Source organism: Ochotona princeps, chromosome 19, assembly GCF_030435755.1.
Source record: "Ochotona princeps isolate mOchPri1 chromosome 19, mOchPri1.hap1, whole genome shotgun sequence".
Classification (NCBI taxonomy): Eukaryota; Metazoa; Chordata; class Mammalia; order Lagomorpha; family Ochotonidae; genus Ochotona; species Ochotona princeps.
The window spans coordinates 45278589-45299026 of NC_080850.1; the positions used below are offsets into that span (position 1 = coordinate 45278589).

Genomic DNA, 20438 nt, shown 5'->3' on the forward strand with positions numbered 1-20438 from the left:
GGCACCTACTGGCACTTGAGGATGTCAAATGATTGGTCCAGCAAGCAAGCATGCCCTGGTAGGCTGACACTGTATGAGGTAAAGGGAGGAGAATACTGGGGAGCACCAAGGATTTTCTCTCACCTTAAAGCGGAATGCTATAAAAGCAGTGCGAACAGTGCACATATGAATATTATAATAATGGGATTTCAATAAATCAGTGATCAGAAAAAAACAAGCAGAGTGTGAAAGGTATCAAAGTGCCTTTTATTCACTGAAATCTCCTGGCTATTTATAAATGCCACCATGTATTAGAAGGAAATTGGATCAGGTGGAATTTCTGTATGGCCGAGATCGAGATCTAAGTTCCGAGGGGTGCTATGAGCCAGCTTACGGTTCCTTGCAAAAATAATGTGAGCAATTAGTAGAAAATGAAAATCTGAAAAATTATCTGGCATCTGAGCACGCTAAGCAGTTTCCCTATCACCTGGTTTTGATCATTTCTGCGGAACAATCCAGCACGGGGGGTGAGGACAGCGGGTCACTTGGTCTGGCCACACGCACGGCATGCCCTCAGAGCTTGGCGTGGTCCTTCAGGATCATCTGGAGCTTCTGGCTTAGCATGATGTTCCCTCTGGCCTTCAGTCGGCCGCTGAAGAACGCCTGGGGAGAGAGGAGACCGCACCGACCCTGAGCTCCACTGTGTTGTTAAAGGCCGCTGTTCTGACTGGATACGCACAGAGCAGCTTTCAGGAAGCGATGATAAAGATTAGACAGCTGGGAGAAGGAAAAGAGGAGTCTCCGGTTTCTATTAGAAAACGCTCGAGTCATTTATCTGAACTGACAATTCTGGGAGTTTTGCACCTTATGCTGCTAGCTTTATTCTTGCGTAGTAATTTGAGATGACTGCATAAAAGGTAATAATGGTGTCCACAGCTTTTGAAATACAGCTTTGTGCAGAAGGCGGCCTATGGCAGCAGAGCAGGAGGTGGAGCACAGTGGTGAGCACCTCTCCACTGCAGCCCTGAGAATGCCTGGCTCAAGACCAGGCTCCATCCTGCGGGCCGCGGGCACCGCGGGCACAGGACTTCGCCTCTGGAGCTCCAGTGTCCTCGGCTACAGGCAGGCATGGCCATGGTGCTAAAATGATGCAACTGTACTGTTGGAGTCAGATACTGCCTGCAGTGCTAGCTTAGTGGCCCAGCGTACTGAGCAATGGCCACTGCGAAGCAAAAGGTGGCCTGGTCAGAGAGGAGGCGTTTCTGTACCAGTGTGCTACAGAACTGGCCAAACTACCAACTGCTTAAACACAGCAAAGCACAGTTTCTCATTGAGGATCCTCCGTGGGAAATTGGAAGTAAATGAAATCCCTAGACTTTCAGCTGGCAGGAAGACAAGAATGATGTCCACATACATGCAGCATTACAAGGCAGCTCCTGACACAAAAAGGAACTTCAGACATGTTCATGGAAAATGGAACTAAACAATCAGCTCATCTAGTATGCAAATTTTGGAAATCCAGGTATAGTTATTTCTTTTTAGCAATATGCACCTTTTAGAAGCTTTCTGAAGATTTTTTTCTATAATTTCACTTAAGAATCACAGCTGCCAACCTGGGTATCTTTCAACCCAGGTGGCAGGGAAACCAGGATTGGGGAACTCAAGTACCCTGCTTCAGACCGTGGATTAGGACTCCTCTCAGTGCGCTGTGCCCAGCAGGGCCTGGCTGCACAGCGGCAGCATCCTAACGGCGGAGCAGAGCCTCGTCATCTCCTCCGCGGAGGAAAGGCAAGAACTCTGTCCCAGACACCACAGGCAGAGCTCGGTCGGTCGGGATCGCACGCTGAGCATTTAGCCAGCTTTTCATGTTTGGATTTGCCTTACTGGATACTGAAGAGGCTGCCGGGGTGAGCCAGGTGACTCAGGACAGAACCCCTTGGAAGAGGATGCACTCAAGACACGCGGGACAAGCACCCGGGGCACGGAAGGAGCCAGGCGCTTGCTACATCCCTGGCTTTTTAACTTCTGCTGAGAAGATCAGAAGAAAACTGAAGTCACAGTTCTCTCCTGGATAAAGTGCAAAACACCAGTGAGACTTCCCGTCAGAGAATGCAACAGAGTAGGCTTTTGTCACTCTGGATCTCAATGAAAATGAACAAACAAAATTCATGAGATGTTAGTTGACTTCAAATGCCACAGGATGGATGAGTGTAAGGAAAGAGTGTGGAATAAAGGCCCTGAAGAATGCCATGACCCAATGCCTGCAGGTGTAAGATAACACCTAGGAGCCTGAGGGCAGCCAGGTAGAGAAAGTAAAACAGGACAGCATGGCATGGAAGCCAAGAAATGAAAATGCATCAGGAAGTTAGCAGCTGGAGCTGGCATCATGGTAAAGCCACTTACTGGCATCCCAAGACGTTGCCAGTTCAAGTCCCAGCTGTTGCACTTCAGATCCAGCTCCCTGCTAGTGTGCCTGGGAAAGCAGCAGAGGAACCAGTACCTGGGCGCCCACCAGCTCTGAGGAGGACCTGGCTGAGGAGCCTGGCATTGACCTGGCCCTGCCCCACTGTTACTGCCATTGGGAATGCACCAGCGGAAGGAGGATCTCCATACTCAAGTAAAATGAAATCTTCTCCTTTTAAAATATTGATTTCTCTTTGTGAAATCTGCCTATCAAATAAAAGTAAAAGGTCCTCCAGCTGCTGGTTCATTCTCTAAAAGGCTTCAACGGCCAGAGCTGATCCAAAGCCAGGAGCTTCGAGCAGGGGCCCAAGGACTTGAGCCATCCTCCACTGCTTTTCCAGCCATAAGCTCAATCAGAAGTAAAACAGCAAGGATATGAACTGGCACCTGTCTAGGATGCTGGTGCTGCAGGCATAGAATTACCCTCTACCCCAACCAATCAGGAAAAAACAAAGCCAGCTAACTATATTGAGTGCTACTTATGATTCTTTAATGAAACAAAATGTTCACTGGAGTTGTAAACATAAGTTATCAACGACCTTCACCACAATGGGAGCAACAGTGATGGCAGAAACCAGATAACAAAGCAGAGAAGAGTCAAACCAAAATGCCGAGATGTGTTGGTCGGGAGAGTAAGCACTCACACTTGTGGCCACCGAGCACGGGGCTGGGTTAGTCCAGGCCAAGACACACTGTTGGTGTAAAACACACCCTGGAAGTTCAAAAACCTGGCATTTTAAAAAGCACATAGAATCACTTTATATTTTAAGTTGATTGCTTATTGAAACAATATTTGAACGTACCAGGTAAAAATATCTTCATAAATCTTCACATGCTGCCGTTTTAATGTAGCTACTAGAAAAACATTCATTACACATGGACTGTCCTGTCGGTCTGCTGGGCAGGACCATTTAAAACAGGAGGGGACAGAGACAGGGTGTGTTGTGCTGGACGGGGATTGGCTATCAAGGCCTGAGCAGTCTGTGGTGTGAGAGAGATGCAGGGAGAGGAACGGAAGGAAGCCGCGCGGCAGGACCGAGCAGGCACTGGGAACAGAAGCAAAGGGGCTCACCTTTGAGGGAGGAGCAAAGGCGGCCCGGGACGCCGACAGAGGAGCTGGAGAGGGCAAGGTGAAATTCTTATCTAAAATATTACTTTTCCCCCCAGTGCAGCATGAAGAGATGAGCCAGAAACGAAGGGGCGACAGGAGTGTGGAGCTGCGACACGCACAGGGCCACCAGTACGGAAGCCGAGTGGAGGCCGAGTGGAAGCCGACATAGGCCACGGTAAGACCCCCACACCACTCAGCAGCACTGCGCTCAGCAGCGAAGGCACAGCTCGTCTGTCATGCGGCTTTTCTGCAGCCGTGGTCACCGGTCAGGCACAGCTACAAAGGCAGCAGAGTGGGATTCAAACAGAGTACAGCCTTCCAAGCGAGTCAATGTGAGACAAAATCCAGACAGAACAGGGAGAGATGAAATGGCAGACTCAAGAACAGGAAGTGATGTCAGCCAACGAGAGGCTGTGGGAAGGTTTTAGTGAAGTAGGAACAACGAGTTCATAGAAACATGCTGTGGGAGAAGTGATGTGAAATACAGCGAGCCTAGGTATTTTAAGTTCCTTGTAAGGGCAAAGGTATCTGCAAGGAAATGAAGACACTAAAGAGTTAGCTGTGTTGAAGAACTCACTGTTGGGGGTCGTAAAGGAAGCCACGAAAGTTCAAGACAGTGGGAAGGAGACTGCACACCAGCAAATGTGGCTTTTGATAATGGAATAGCAGTCAGTAACTAAGACGGGGAATAAAGCATCAGATCAGTGAGCTTAGAAAGACCCTGCTCTTCACTGGATTGCAGTGAACATGCCTCCAGTACATCTAGTTGTGCCGTGTGCAAACTACTGTTCAAATCATAACTGTACCTTCTACCACCTGTTTGAACTGCTTCATTCTACAAGTCAGTAAGTTCATTTCTTAGAATTTCTAGTTACATGAAAGGAACTGAATTACAATCTTTGCCATTCACATGACTCCATCCGGTACGTTACGTGTCTGTGGACTAGTTTAATTTACCTTCGATGTGCCTATAAATGTTGTATGCTAAGACACTGAAAGGCATGTCAGACATCTTAGCACTTCCTAATCCTCCATCCCTAACTTTAGAGCATCCCTAACTTGAGATACTCTAAACCCGGGCCCACGGTGAGCACCAGCAGCACACGACAGCCTCAGAGCTGGGAGCACCTTAGGATGCTGTGCTTGGGAAGTAGGCTCCAGGACGTGAACAACTCACACTGGAGCACTGCTGGTCCCAAGCATTCTGCGTCAGGAGCACTCCACCTGCACTGAGGAGCTTACCGGGAGTTCATGGGAAATGAGCGTATCTTTCAGTTACATTCCATGAACCTTCTGAAGTGCCTCTGTATAGCAGCAATGACTGCCTGATTTTACTAGCAGCATTTATTAATGTCATATGGCTTTTAAACCTTGAAGTAAGGCAACGAAAATATAAATGTTAACTTTAGTTCATTTCATTGTATACTAAGGTAGAATTTCACCTAAATTTAGTTTTTAAGTGTCAACTAAAATCCTTTTATTAAAAAAAAAAGTTCTGTCAACCAGAATACTGCTCTAACAGTGACTTCCATAATGACTCTTAGGGAAGCCTGAGGGCTAGTGAGGGAGCACTCTGGCAACCCTACCTTCTGAGGGTCCAGCTTGCCCAGCACCACCTCCATGAAGTCCTCGTCGGAGATGATGATGGTAGTGTCCGCAGAGCCTCTGGCGGGGCCTTGGTACACCCGCCCTGAGCCGTTCTTCAGGTCCATAGCTGGGAAAACAAAGAAACAATATGCATCATTTCTCTTCAATACCAGGTCAAGTAAGCCAACCACAACAGACATCGTCTTAGGTGATGATTCCCTGTTCTATCTATACATTATATATAATCTGACACTCTGAAAAAGTAGCTGATTTTCTAGCTTTTCCTAACAACTTTTTTCTAAACGTTAATGTTTTCCCGAGTGAATTTTATGAGATTTTAAATGTGAATGAAAGCATAATTGACATTATTTAAGGAAGTTGTTGCAGTTTGTCACTAAAGTCTTTAGTCTGAATCAGATGCTATGATAACAAGGAAGGAAAGCTGGCTCATGAGACAGCCGTGTGTCAGGTGGGTGGGAGGAGAAGCAGTCACCTTAGGAATGCCTTACGTCTCTACAGGGTCTGTCATAAGACTGTTAATTCATTTAGTGATTTATTCTTAAAATACTTACCATCAATTATGGATAGAATTCAAAACTTGCTTCTTGTCCTTCAGAAAACTTTGGAATTTATTAGAAAAAGTGTGACAGAAAGATCTTCCCTTATTGCTTAATCCCCAAATGGCTAGAACAGGTAGGTCTGGGATGGGTCAAAGCCAGGAGCCAAAATGCCATGCAGGTGTCCCAGGAGAGTGCAGGGAGGGTCCTGCACTTGGCCGTCATCATTTGCCTTCCCAGGTGCATGGGTAGAGAGCCGGAATGGCCAGCACTCGGCTATGGGATGCCAGTGTCAGGGGCAGCAGCCTGCCCTGCAGCACCGCATACCAGCTCCCAAGGAATGTTTTGCCAAAACGATTAAATACCCCAGAGTCAGAAGGGTAGTGCTCTCTATACACCAGTCCCCTTGTGCACTGAAGCTCCTGGACACACTTCCTGTTGTCACAGTGAAGCAGCTGCAGCCCCCATCACCCTCCTCCCCAGAACATGTTACAAACTCCTAATTAAGGGTGCAGGGAGTGCTGCGCATGTGTTAGAAAGCCCAGAGTGCATGCTGTGTCCTGCTCAGTCAAGCCATGCTCCCAAGCCATGTGCAAACCATCCACCTCCCACGGAAAAGAATTCTGCAATAAACAAATCCAAAACGGTGACACCTAGGGAGGTGGGGTAAGGCGCACAGGGCCTTTCTGCACTGTCTGCTCAAGGCTCTGCTGCTGCTCAGCTCCTGGAGCGGGCAGAAGGTCTGGATGTGCCGCCTGGAGAGCAAAGCCCCGTTTCCACTGTACGTAGGTACTGTGACCCTGCTTTCATGTGGTGTTCGCACAGGTAAAGGACAGGATGGCAGCACAAGGTCAAAGCCCTGACCCCAACAGACTTCGTGTTCCTGTTTTAACCCTTCACAGGAGCTACACCAGCTCGGCTCAGGGAGGAAGCTGTGAGTGAATGAACCATGAAGAGGTGCTGGCCAGTCACCTGCCCTGTGCAAGCCACAGCTCTCACCAAGCTGACTGCAGATTCATGGCTCTGGGTCCAACTGCAGACCTGGGCAGTGGACCTGGCTCAGGTCCTGGCCTACAAGGAGGGTCATGCAGGAAAGTCGTCCATCCCCAAGATCCTGGATTGACACACAACTGTAAGGTCAATTAATTTTACTGTAGAAATGATTTCTTTAAGAGTGGCAACATTGAATGGGACGAGTGTGGAGCAGCAGGTGACGGGGTGGCTTCTGGACTTTGGGTGCAAACCTTGCAAATTACAAGGGGCTGCTACAGCTATTCCTCCCTTAACATAGTAAAAACTTAGGGATACCCAGGCATGGTTGTATCACCCAAGCGCTTTAACAAAAATAAAAAGATTTATTCATTGTTATTGAAAAGCCAGATCAGATTTACAGAGAGGAGACAGAGAGAAAGATATTCTGTGCACTGATTCACTCGGGAAGTGGCCACAACAGCCGGAGCTGAGCCAATCTGAAGGCAGGAGCCAGGAGCAGCTTCTGGGTCTCCCACAGAGGTGCATGGTCTCAAAGCTTTGGGCCGTCCTAGACTGCTTTCCCAGGTCACAAGCAAGGAGCTGGATGGGAAGTGGAGCAACCAGGACACAAAACAGCATCCATATGGGATCCGGGCATGGGCAAGGCAAGGATTAGCTACTGAGCATTGTGCCACGCCCCCTAGCACTTAAAAGAAAAGGACTCAGGAACTGTTAGCTAAATGGCATAGCAGGTAAGGCACTGCCTGCAGGTTGGCATCCCAAAAGGGTGCCAATTTACTTCTCTGCTGGTTCCACCTCCAATCCAGCTTCCTGTTAATAGCATGGGGAAGGCACTAGGCGATTGCCCACATGCTTGGGCCCCTGCCACCCACATGGGAGATCCCAAAGCAGCTGCTGACTTCAGGAGGCCAGCCACAAGCGCTGCAGCCGTGTGGGAGCGCAGCAGCAGGGCAAAGGCCTCTCCTGCTCCTTCAAGTAAATATTAAGGCTAAAAAACTCCTATCGAAACACTAATAGTAACAAAAAAATTTTAGATTAAAATTGATTAAATAAGGGCATAATTTATGAAATTTTGGCAGGAATAGTATAATGTCTAATCATGAGAAAAAAACTGGGGAATTGTACAGAATAACTGCCCCTGTGTTCTTAAAGGTGAAAAAGGATGCCCCCGAGAGCCGACTGGAGGGAACAGCCTACACATAATGCCTGGGCCCGGCCCGTCCTCTCCTGGCCCCTCGTCTCCACAGCTGTACCACTGGTAAGACTTGTTCGGCTGTCCCACTCTATGGGATGTGCCAGGACCACTGCTGAAATACCAGTAACGTCTGTGGATCATGGTCTGGATCAATAGTAACCTCCTGAGGTAGCCAACAGTTCTGTGGGCAAAGTAAGAGAAATGTCATTGTTCTTAGGAAATGCAACTATAAGATTTTGCTTTTAGAAATTAAAGAAAAATATCACATTGGCACATTGCTTTCAAACACAGAAAATGTAAGAATTGGGAGAAACTAAATAAACAGGTTTTTCTTTTGCTTTTAAATACTGCAAAAGACAGTACAAAGATGTTAATAAGATGAACAACACACACAGGAGACAGAAAGCAGTAAATGTGAGGTTTATAAAAGGGCTTTCTCTGTATTCTCCGGAAGAGTTAGACTCCACAGGCAAGCAGGCAGGAGCCCTGCAGCAGAGGGGACGCCGCGCCCTGCAGTTGTTGCTAAGTGAGGCTGCAGCAGATTGCTCCCCACCAACAGCATGTTTCATTGCCAGTCAACTTCTTAGACATCTGATAAACACAGGAGACCCCAAACTTGGAGCAAATATCCTTAACTGCAGCAGATACCTGATGCTATTGCTGATAGGTTGGCCCATCTGACTACCAGGAGGGCATTTTCCCTCCATGTGGACTCAAGTCCACAGGTTGGAATTGTCAGTCTCCTCATGCAATCATTGCTACGCCTGCATTAAGTCCCGCTATGTAGATGTACTTCTACATGGTTGATGCATACTGTTTACACAGTGCTGCTATCTAAATGTCAAATGTGCATTCCATTTAGTTTCCTAAAATAGGAAAGTTACAAATATAGAAAAGGAAGCAAAACTTAAATTTAGGAGAAAACAACTGAAGTGCTCAAAACCAACCAGCTTTAAGGCTCAGTTTCCTTCTAAAGAAAACAGGTTTTTTGCTCATGTTCAACATGAAAGTCGTCTGATGAAGTGTCAGAAGTATGCCTATAGTAAGCTATTGGAGACAGACTCCCATTTAGATGCAGGGCATAGTATTTGTGCCTGGAGTTATAATAAGCTACATTCTGAGATTCGCAGTCTGTTTGTAGACCAATGGAAATGCCAGAGCTGTTCGTGCGTAAACAGGAGTGGCAGGTAATCTTGCCAGGATCCAGGAGACTTTCCTCCCATTTGCTCCCTGAATGCCAGGAGGCAAAACAGCCAAGCTCTTGTTCTCAGGCTAACTACTAATTCCTTGGACAGGGTTTCCAACTGGCTGTTGCCAGCTGAGAACTTGCCCTCCAGTTAAATCCACTCCAGATCTGGGTTAGATACAGTTTTTCACCAAGGCTCTTACCCCTCTCTGGCAGACATCCATCATCTCCATTTATTGCTTGCCGAAACAAGGCTAGCGCCCTTCAGCACACAGGCACAGAACTCAGCACTACTTCTGCCCACCCCATCTCTTGGCTTTGCAGGCCAATCAGCCATGGAGGCTGACAGCCATAGCACTTGTGCTGCAGGAGCCTTCTTCCCACTGTTGCCATCACCCTAACTGGGTCTGTCTTTTACTGTGCACTGCCACCTTTGTTTTCCCAACTTATCTGACACACCACCTCCAACAGTAACTGCTGCAGAAAACAAGCCACAAAATCCTGTTGTCTCGTAACTGTACCTGCAACCCTGCAGAGAACCGAGCACGCAGTGAAACACCTGCTGCCGCACCAAGGCTCTGCAAGGCAAGAGAACCCTTGCCCTATCTGTTCTGAGAGGATTATTTGTATGTGTCAATGAGTACACAACCCTTAGTTGGACTGTTTCAGGCTCAATGTGTGCTGGAATTCAGACTGTTCCAGGTTTTTAGGAAGGAACTCATAAAACATACAAATTTATGAGAAATGTACATCATGAAATACTACGGATTTCAAAAATTTTATGCCCCAAAAGAAAAACTTGCCTTTTCACTGCATTGGTGAACTTCCTGAAATCCTTTCATGTGTTACATTAGAAAAAGACCTCCAGTGGTGCCAAGCTCTGACACGGGACATCCACATCTGACTGATTCACATTAGGTGAACCACATCGAAACCAAAGCATCGTGAAGGCTGAGATTCTGTCCTGCCACAGGTGCACTAAGGCTTTGGGACTTTAGTTTGAGCCAAGAGCAAGTACATTTTAACTTTCAGGGGGTGCACTCTTGTTCTCTGCCCTTTCGCTGTCATCTGTTTTTCTCTGAACTTGTCTGCGGCTCACAGCTGCAACATAGCACCCAAAGGGCTTAGAACAACTTTTAACCAGACTCAGAAATTCACAGCAACAGAAATGACTAGCCACATAGAAAAGCTGTTATTAATGAATACCTTAATTTCAGCATTTTTAAAAAGGCAGTTACTCTATTCCATCCAAAATCATGCTTTCTTTTTCCTCAACATTTACAGATTTTATAGACTACAACATGTGTCATCTATAAAGAAACTGACAATGGAGAACACACGGTGCTGCCCTTCCTCGGGATTAAGCCAAGGTCAAGTGAGAGGAGACGGAGCATTCTGAAGATCACCAAACAGTAAGATAAATGTGGCAGACAAGCAGTTCCCAGGGACTCAGACTTCCCACCTACTGTCCATTTTCATCTGCTTAACCCACAGATCTTCATTCCAAAGGGCGAGATGCCTAAAGGCTAGCTGATATCTGATAACAAGTTCTAACACATCCTACCACGTCCAGTCATTCAACTCCATCCTGGAGTAATAAACAGCAATGCCACAGCCACTGTGCTCTTTCTATTGTAACAAATTAATTGTGAAGTAAGGAAGACAGACCCAATCTTCACCTCTAAGTAACAATGCTTTCATTAATCAGGTGTGACAGTTCACCTGAGGGAGGACTAGATGCAAGTGAGCACGCCCAGCTCACTAAAGAGCCTGCTGAAGCCTGCAGCCGTCCAGGCGGACGGGTCAGCTCAGCCCGGCCAGGCCGCCTTCGTGCTCCTGGACAAGCAAACAGCACGAACAGGGCTGAAGTGAAAACAGAGCCATGACCCCGCCACCTGCTGAAACTCGTCTCAATAGTGCAGTCCCAGAACTCTCAGATCCCTCATTATACCCACACTAACTCAGTTTGAAAAGTCACACACACACACACACACACACTCCGACACACTCCCTGTCACTGTCCTGCCACTGACTGCATGCGGGGCATATTCAGACGCTGGACACCTCCAGGATCTGGGTAATAGAATGGGGCTCCCAGGACACTGAGTCAGAGCCCCCAGCCTCGAACTTGCTCACGGTCAGCTGAGCAACTCCAGCAACACCAGAGCCCAGGCAAGGTGAACTGGAATGCAGAGTCCTCAAGTCTTTGTATTCGACCTGGAAACCATGACATAAGCAAAACTGGGACAGCTTAACATTTTTAAATACAAAAGATTGGTCATTCAGTGTTTTACAAATCATTTAAACATGGCCTATGGCAGATGAGACAGGAGGCCAAGGTATTCAAGCACCTATCCCAGTCATAAACCACCAAGCTACAAACACAGATGCCAACCTGGAGCCATTTCTAAGACCAGAAGGCAAAGGGCCTAGGTCATATCTACTGCTGCTAGCTGCTGTGATTTAGCCAAAGCCTGGGGGAAAACAAACCAGAATGAAAAACAGGCACACAACTGAGAAAGAAATCAAGAAGACAGGCCAGGCATGTAACCAGGAGGAAAGAGGGAAGAGCCGCTAAATGAGGACACAGAGGGAGAAAACAAACATTACTGCTGCCTCACGGCTCTTAGGTAGTACAGACCAGGATTCCAATAGTCCCCCTTTCAAGCAAGAACATCAGGGAATAAAAACCTGCCCAGGTAAGTCAAGGTGATTTTTAAATGTAAATATCTTCCTTGCTAACATATGTGTAGCACAGACCAAGGGGGGGATCCCAGTTGCTTGTTGACCCTGTGTGGGAGGAAGGTGCCAGGTTTGAGGAGGATGACTCACTTGCTCACTCTACAGATCCTTACAGGTACTGGCCAACTCCCAAAGCTCCAGCATCCTTTCTTCACACCTGTAACTCGGCTCCCGCCCTCGCCGGTGTTTTCTAAAGCCTTGTGTTTACAACTAGCAACATAAATGGAGGGAAGGAAGGAAAGGACCAAGAAAGGATAGTAGCAACAAGTGTAAATGCACAGGTAACCTATCAAGCTGCTTTGACAAAAATAAGCACTCTGTACCTCCAATGCCTTGATGCACTACACTGTGTAATGTGGGGGGAAATCAGCATAGGGAAACCCTACACCTACAGATTTGTATGACAGAACAAGAGAAAAAATGACACTTTGAAATTTGCAGGAATAACATTACATTTTGCCTTCCTTGATTTCCATTCAGAGTTTTTAAAAGGAAAAATGTCTACCAGAAAAACAAATTTGAGATACAAGGATTACATATTTTCTTCACATTTCTGTAGATCAAATTTGGTAAACACTTTTATATTTTATATTTTTACATATATTTATACGTATCATATATATTTGTACATTTTATATATATTAAAATGCTTATATTTAACCAAAAACCGATTGAATGAAACTTTAAAATGCTTTCTACCAATAATGCAATAGATAATTACAGGAACTAGTGTTTCAGTGGATATAGATATACTTTAGTTACTCTAGATATAATGACTAAGAATCTCATTTTCAAAGCACTTACAGGTATTCTTCAGATGCTTCTTTACATAAATGTTTATATATATATATAAATAAAGTGGAAATTATCTGACAGAAACAAAGGCTGCTCTGCTTCCCAACCAGCTCTGCCAATGAGCCTGGGATGGCAATGCGAGACGGCCGCAGTGTTTGGGTCCCTGCACCCACGCGGGAGACCTGGACAGCCGCAGACTCCTGGATTCGGCCCAGTACAGTCCTGGCTGTTGTGGCCATTTGGGGAGTGAACCAGCAGATGGAAGACATAGCTACTTTTCTGTCTTTCAAGTAAATAAGTAAATCTTAAAGTAAATCTTTCTAAATGCCTTGAAAGTTATTGGTTCCCATGGCGGGGGTGGGGGGTGGGGATCCACCTGCTTTCCACGAGGCCGTTTTCAACTAGAACACGGATACCTCATGTACCTTAGCGTGCTCGAGTCAGGGCTGTAACTTACTCCACTTGGCTGCAGTATCTCCACCTTTTGTGATGTGCCATTCAAAGACCGCATTCACCTTCTTGACCACCTCGCGGCCGACATCCTTAAGGCGGCGGCCGATTTCCTCAAACACAAGAGTACTCTGAAGCTCCCCACCCTAAACAGGGAAGAGCTCATGTGAAAATTCTATAGGAATGACTCAGGGGGAAAGAAACATTACAAAAGGCATGTACAATCAGAACTCTACAGAAACAGGGCAGTTATACCAGGTGTTTTTAAAATTCATACCAGGATTTTTGCTCTCGAACCTCAGTCCCCTCAGTAAGAGTATTATCAGAAATCAAAACAAGTGTATGTATACTTTTTAATAAGGAGACGGCTAGCCTATGCCCCAGCTAGCTTCAAGCAGATACCTCAACTCTATTGTCTATACAATGACAGGAAGCCTGCCTTTCTCCCTGGGTCTACACCTCGCTAAGGTTTTAATCTTAAATTATTCTATGGGCTTTTATTTTTGAGTCAGTTATAAAAGGCTTTACAATAAACAATGACAATATATTTCAGATGTAAACTTTTGTATCCAATTCTCAGCTTATTAAGAGTAACAAAAAGATTTAATAAACATTACATGCTGATTTATATTGGCACAGATGAGTCAAAGGTACAGGACATGTAACCTTTTCATCCATTGTTCCTCCACCATCTTTGCTTTTTGATTTCTCTCTGAGCAACTGACTTAGTTCTTTGAAAACCAGAAAATACAGCAATATTCTCCAAAAGGGAATATCTGCAAAAAAACCTTTTTAGGAATTCATGCATTGGTAAAGTATTCCTTTAATTTCAAGCTGATTGAATTAACGTACTTCATTTCAACAACCGACTCACGGATAGCTCTGAACTTTCTAACGGCAATCTTGGCTGGAATTCACACTGGATATGGTTTTCAGAACTTACCGCAGAGGGGGTCCTGGCTGATGGTGCAGAAGCCGGCACAAGGTCTACGTATGCGTTTGAAATGACAATGTCACCGGTTTCTTGGACCTTATTAGCAAGAGAGGGAAAAGTTTCCATAAGGATTCCAATAGAGGGACAATTTCATTGTGAAGCAAAACAAAGTTTGAGATTTTGTGTTTGCCTCATGTGAAAAATAATTCAAATAAAATAAATGGAAAAAAAAAAGCAAATGTCACAGTGAATGAACACAAAGGCTTTCCAGCCTAATACAACTGGGATTAACTCTGGCTACAGAATTAGCTAGAGCCCTTCAACAAAGACACCTGTGAGCAAGTCTCAGCATCTCCCCCGCACCAGCGGGAAGCCAAGGTGAGAAGTAATAAATTATTCCAAATAATAAAAGGTAGGGTACAATATCTGAGGTAATTGTGTTGCGATTGTTTCAATAGAAAATTCAATTAGATAGGATCAGACCATAAAACCATAATCAGGCTTTTTTTTTGTTTCAGAGGTAAAAAGAGAACTAGAGAGACAAAGTGATTTTCCTAACCCCTTGCAGCCTGCAAGAGCCAGGGTTGGGCCAGGCCAAAGCTGGGAACCCCATTGGGATCTCTCACCTGGGTAACCAGGGCCCAACTGCTGCCTACCATGGTGCCGTCGGAAGGAAAGTGGAGTTAGGAGCACAGCCAGAATGGACTCAGGCATGTGACCAAATGTATTAACAAAAATTGTCTTTGAAAGACAAGCAACAATGACTGCATGTCCTTTAGTGTTTCACTGGGTTACTGTTAACACCCACATCCGGGAGATTCCTTTAGACTTGGTCCATCACACAAGCCCAAACTCTGTGCCAAACCACAGACACGTGTGGGTCCTGACACGATCCATGCGCACACGATCTCCAGAGAAAACAGAACTACCACGGACATGATTTCACTGCTCCGGAGAGTACTTAGAATTGTTGTGTCTAATTCAGTAAAATTATTTCTTATGCTTTCTGTTAGACTGTTTTGCTGATTCTGTTTTAAAGCACTTGTATAATGCTGCAAGATCCTTCATTAAATAGTTGAATAAATTTGTCATTTCTTTATGCATATCAATCATGTCCTTACATTTTGAAACATTCCCTGTTGACAATATCTTGGTCAACTAGTTGAGCCAAAATGCACGGTTGGTTGGATTCTCAGAGCAGTGTGGTTACTGTTATGCAAACATGCAACCATTTTATTTTAAAATAAAATGTAAAGGGTCACAGCCATCTTATTCTCAGGTGAAAGTTCCCAGTGGTTAAATAACATTTTCCAGGTAAAGCCTCAGCTAGTACTAACGAAAACAACAACAAAACCCTAACAGGAGCAAAACCGCTAAAAAATGTCAGAGGAGGGCCAGCGGCGAGTGCTTGGGTCTCGGCTCTCCGTACCTTGGTCTGAAAATGGATTCTGTTTCCCTCTTTCCACATCTCAGTTTGCAGGGTTTGTCCTGGGTACACTGGTTTTGCAAAACGAGCCTTAAGTTTAGAAGAGAAAATTTAGAGGTTAGAAATGTTTTAAAGTGAAACTCCTCTTACCTGTAGGGAACAAAGTTAGATGCAGAATACAAAGAATATAAAGGAGAAAACAGGTTTGATATGTTTAACTTAGTAAGAGGATAAAAAACATGATAAAACTAGTACAAAGGATAAAACAATGTGCAAATTCTCTTCCAAAAATGAATACATTGTAATTTATCTTGACGAATCAAGAACAAAAGCACACGCGTTAGGCAGAGCTGCCAGCCAACCACAAAACAATGCAGGAGCTCCCAGAAGTGATACCAACCGTGTCTGGAAGGGAAGACCTGAGGTGGACACAGGGAAAAAGTCGTTTTCTCTAGTTGTCTGTGTTTGATGTACTCTGTGCACATATTACTAGGCAATAAAATAGTTCTAATAAAAAGGCATCGCAAATAACAGTAGCAATGGCAGAGCGGGAGAAACTGCACTGTGGCACGGAACAGGGGTACACACGTTTTTGAAGATACTTGACAATGCTTTCAAACTTTTAACCATACATCATTTGACTTACACTTCAGCAAACATTGTGGACACATTTTTCCTAGTTATGTATAATGGCTAAAAACGAGGATCAACTTCCAAGTTAAAAAGCAATTAAAGGTGGGCATTTGGCACAATGATTATGGCAAGTGCCTGGGTTCAAGTCCAGCTTCCTACTCCTGTGTGCGGTGGAAGGAAGCCATAGGTGTTGCTCACGCGATTGGGTTCTTGCAGGCGTCTGGAGAGTGCAATTGTTTATCATTCATTTGAAATGCGAGCACACAGAAGCAAGAAGCAACTAGAACTAAGGAAGCTAATGTGTCTGCCTCTCCTTCAATGACTTTAAACACATTTCATCATCACAGTGTTGTAGGCGTGTATTTATTAGAGTTGAGTGGGCTTACTAGAGCTCAAATACAGTTAATGCTTTCAGGCTCATTAATGCAAATCACCAAATAGTAAAAGAAAAAATAAGTCTGAGTTTTGAATGCATATATGCTGATACATGTATGTATCTAATTGTAAAAAATCTAATTGGTTAAAATTAGAACTGTATTAAAATATGCTTCACAATCTATATATAAAGTTATTTTCAGCTAAAAAATGAAAATATGCTAATTGCCAGCTCAAAAATGTGTACTGCTGCAGTACAATGTCAGTTTTACATTAACTCAATAAAACTAATGCTAAGAAAAGGAACTAATATTCAAATTATGTAATAACATACATATACCTTAATTGCCTTGAATCTGGAGACATCATTATCAGCAAACTGTCGTAGAACATGCCTGGCAGAAAATCCAAACGTACATAATCCGTGCAGAATGGGCTTGTCAAAGCCTGAAAACAGAATTTAGGTAAAAACCAGCCCCTTTTATATTTAAAAACCAAGTGCCCCCTGCCAGGGCCATCTAGGTTCTGGCTTTGCAGTGTACAACTCTATGGCCACTGCAAGCACGGTTCAAGACATCCCAGGCAACACTTGTGTGGACTTCAGTAACCATGTGGTATAGACTTTGGGTTGGCAGAATGCAACGTTAGGAGGCCACGGTGGCGTGCACCAAGCTTCAAAGAACAGCCTGAGAGTGAGTTGTGGGGCGGAGCAGCAGAGAACCTAGAGAGGATGGTGACCAGCAATGCAGTTTCTGCAGGCACCAGCCACCAAGCAATCATGTGGACCACACCGGGCTGTTGCCTGAGGCCTTTAGGACTTGCCACCCAACTCAGTGTGCACGGAGTACTAGGCTTCAGGCTGTAATTTCTAGCATCCACCTGCCTTTGAGCTGATCACGCCCACTGCCCTAGCTCTCCCTTTGGGAATAGGGATGTTTTTTCTTGTGGGCATCCCACCTCTGAAACAGGTAGCTTGTTTCCAAGTCAGTAACTTGGAATGCTACCAAGGTTCCCGAATGAGAAGGAGTCTGCCCTGAGTCTCAAATCAGACTCTGAACTTGAAGCGCTCATGGATGCCAGGACAAGTTAACACTTCGGCTCCAGTGGAGATACAATAAATGTCTTCTTTATTGTGAGAGAAACAGGAATCTTGGGGACATGAGCAACACCCTATGGCTTGCACATGGTTTGGATGAAGCCCAAGGGTTCATTCACTGGGTGGTGAGAGGGCCTTGGCTGCAGACCCTCTCATCCATAGCTTCCTGTCTTGAGCATGGATCTGTCTGTCACAACCACTCCCACCATGACACCCTCTGCCAGGAGCTGATGCCATCAGCAGGTGTTAAGAGAGGCTGGTGCTGTGCCTTTCTGACCACGAGCCTCCAAAATTGGAAGCTAAATAAACCCCTTTTTAGTAAGAACAAATCCTCAGGCATCTTACAGCAACAAACAAACCACTAACTAGTGTAACAATTACAACTAATCCAAGTACAAGTCTTTAACCCTTATTAAATCATACTACATATTTCAAGAAGCATAACAAATATTATGTAAACAACATTTTTTCAGAATGAAAGTATTTAACTAAGCAAATGAAGAAAGAAAAAGAGAATCAAGAGATCTAGAAACACAAAGAATTCTTCTTCCTGGCTGCACTTGCAGTGGTAAGGTCATCTGGGTGGCTCCAACAGCCAGGAAGGCAGGTGACCCTTCCCTAGCGTTTCAGCTCCTTGTTGGAGCCTCCTCCGGTGACCCTGGCCTTCAGCACATCTCGGCTCCCAACCTCATGCCGCCACCCCACTCCTCGCCCAGACCTGGCAGTGGCAGGAGCTTCCCTCCACCACAGCCTGAGTTTCAAGTTCATGGTGTCCACAGTACTCATCCTACCCGTCTGTATCCTCTGACGAAATGTTGTAAGGAGAAGGCTGGTTCTTAATCCATTACTCTGATGAGCAGTTCCAAACGGCAGTGTCTCAAAGCAGCTCGTTCAGGTAACTGAGCTCACTGACTTTTCATTAATCAGTATTGTTAACAACTCACCTGCAAGGTTGGCAAAGTTAGGATCAATATGTAGGGGATTCCAGTCTCCACTGAGGCGGTACAAAGCAGCCTGTACAGAAAGAACCAACAGGTGTAACCAGTACTCAGCGTTTGCTAAATGGAAATCGGGAAACAGACCCAGTTATTATTTCAGAATATGCCAAATATACCTAATTGAGGCTCTGATTTTAAAAAATTAAGCTTCTCTCAAAGAAGAGTTTTATAAATTAAATGTGGGTTTTTTGCTTTGTTTTCACAACCGGCCAGTGAAATCAAGGAGTATGCAACACAATCAAATAAAGGGAAAGAGCACCCAAAATTCCACCTGGGAGTAACACTGTCCCCGGTGCCCACAGACAAAATCCAAAGAAAGAATCCATCCACTCTAAAATACAACGAAGCCCCGGGAGAGTGCGTACGGCCCCTTCGGAACAAGCTAACTTACGCAGACTTTGTTAATGGGCTGTTTTACACGGACGCCTGCAGTGTGATACTAGACACAGAAACATCAGCATTCACTCTTCAGCACACTAAGCCCTGCCAGGAAACAGAGCAACAGCCTGCTGCCAGGACGGCACTCCCGCTTGGCTCAGCTCCCTACGCTGCCATGCACCCAGTGCGGCAGCATTAGCAGAGGTCTGTGGAGAACAAGGTGAGAGAGATGACCACACCTTCTGCCAAGTACCTGTGTGTTGGCCAAGTGGGCCCGAGCGTGGAGAGAAACAGCAGGTAATGCATCTGTCTCATCAGCTTGACCCTTCTGTGTCTGTCTCAAGACTTCCCTTTCTCACCAGTTGCTGAACTATTATAATATTCTAAGACTGGCCATGTCAGCATATCTGACTTTATTTTTTTTAAAGATTTTATTATTTATTTTTTATTACAAAGTCAGATATACAGAGAGGAGGAGAGACAGAGGAAGATCTTCCGTCCGATGATTCACTCCCTAAGTGAGCCGCAACGGCCGGTGCTGTGCCGATCCGAAGCCGGGAACCTGGAACTCTTCCAGGTCTCCCTCGCGGGTGCAGGGTCCCAAAGCTTTGGGCTGTCCTCAACTGCTTTCCCAGGCCACAAGCAGGGAGCTGGATGGGAAGTGGAGCTGCCGGGACCAGAACCGGTGCCCATATGGGATCCCGGTGTGTCCAAGGCGAGGACCCCAGCCGCTAGGCCACGCTGCCGGGCCCAGCATATCTGACTTTAAATGGCTGATTTTAAAATTATTTTCAAGTTATTGGTTAAACAGTTATAGCAAGTTTGATTTCTAAAAATAACACCTCATCACCCCACATGTTCTATAATTATTTACTTTTCAATGGCTTCTAAACCTAACTAAATTGAATCCACACCTATTGAATACTAGTGACTTAACAAGCTTCTGTGTAAGATTGGGGAGGGGGGTTAAGTAGTAATTTATTTCCACTACTCTGCAGAGTGATGAATGCTCTAAGTTCTGCTCCTCTGCGCCCGCACTCTGCCACATCCCCAGCCCTGCCCTGCTAGTCGCCTAGGCTGAGGGAACGTCCCACACCACTTCAGTGCGGCAAAGCTCCTCTCCTCTGGGCCTTCCATGTCCCTTCCCTAATGAGGCCCCCTTCTGCATGTCTGGGCACACAGTCTCGTAGCCAGTCATGGGCTACAACAGCGGCCCTACTGATTTTTTTCAACATCCTGAGTATGCCAGGGTCCATTTCCATCCCTGTACAAGACATCTGTGCTGCTGATGTGTATTTCCTGCAGCAACAGTCCACTTTCAGACAGCAAGCAAAGCCCCTTAAGTTGATGCCAACTCTTAATTAAATGCATTGTGTTTTTGAAGGCATACTACCTAGCTCTCATCACATTATGAAATGATGTGTTACAAATAGTCAAGCCCTCTTACCAGGTGACGAGTGCCCATTATTTATACAAAAAGTATTTGTTGGCTTAAAAGCTGTCCTTTATCACACAGCAGAATAGTAAACTTGGCCAGAAA

At 45.4% G+C, this 20438-nt stretch overlaps 1 protein-coding gene across 1 annotated transcript in view; it reads right to left on the bottom strand.

The window, feature by feature from the left end:
* Positions 1 to 227: 227 nt before the first annotated feature.
* The window catches only part of HSD17B4 (hydroxysteroid 17-beta dehydrogenase 4), a 64204-nt gene continuing 43993 nt past the window's right edge, over positions 228 to 20438 (bottom strand). Inside the window, exons 18-24 of the mRNA XM_058677413.1 lie at positions 18467 to 18536; positions 16767 to 16873; positions 15422 to 15508; positions 14002 to 14088; positions 13066 to 13204; positions 5140 to 5267; positions 228 to 642 (exon numbers count right to left, since the gene is read on the bottom strand). Coding sequence (XP_058533396.1) covers positions 553 to 642; positions 5140 to 5267; positions 13066 to 13204; positions 14002 to 14088; positions 15422 to 15508; positions 16767 to 16873; positions 18467 to 18536 — 708 coding nt within the window. The 3' untranslated portion in view covers positions 228 to 552. The remainder of the gene's footprint in view (positions 643 to 5139; positions 5268 to 13065; positions 13205 to 14001; positions 14089 to 15421; positions 15509 to 16766; positions 16874 to 18466; positions 18537 to 20438) is intronic.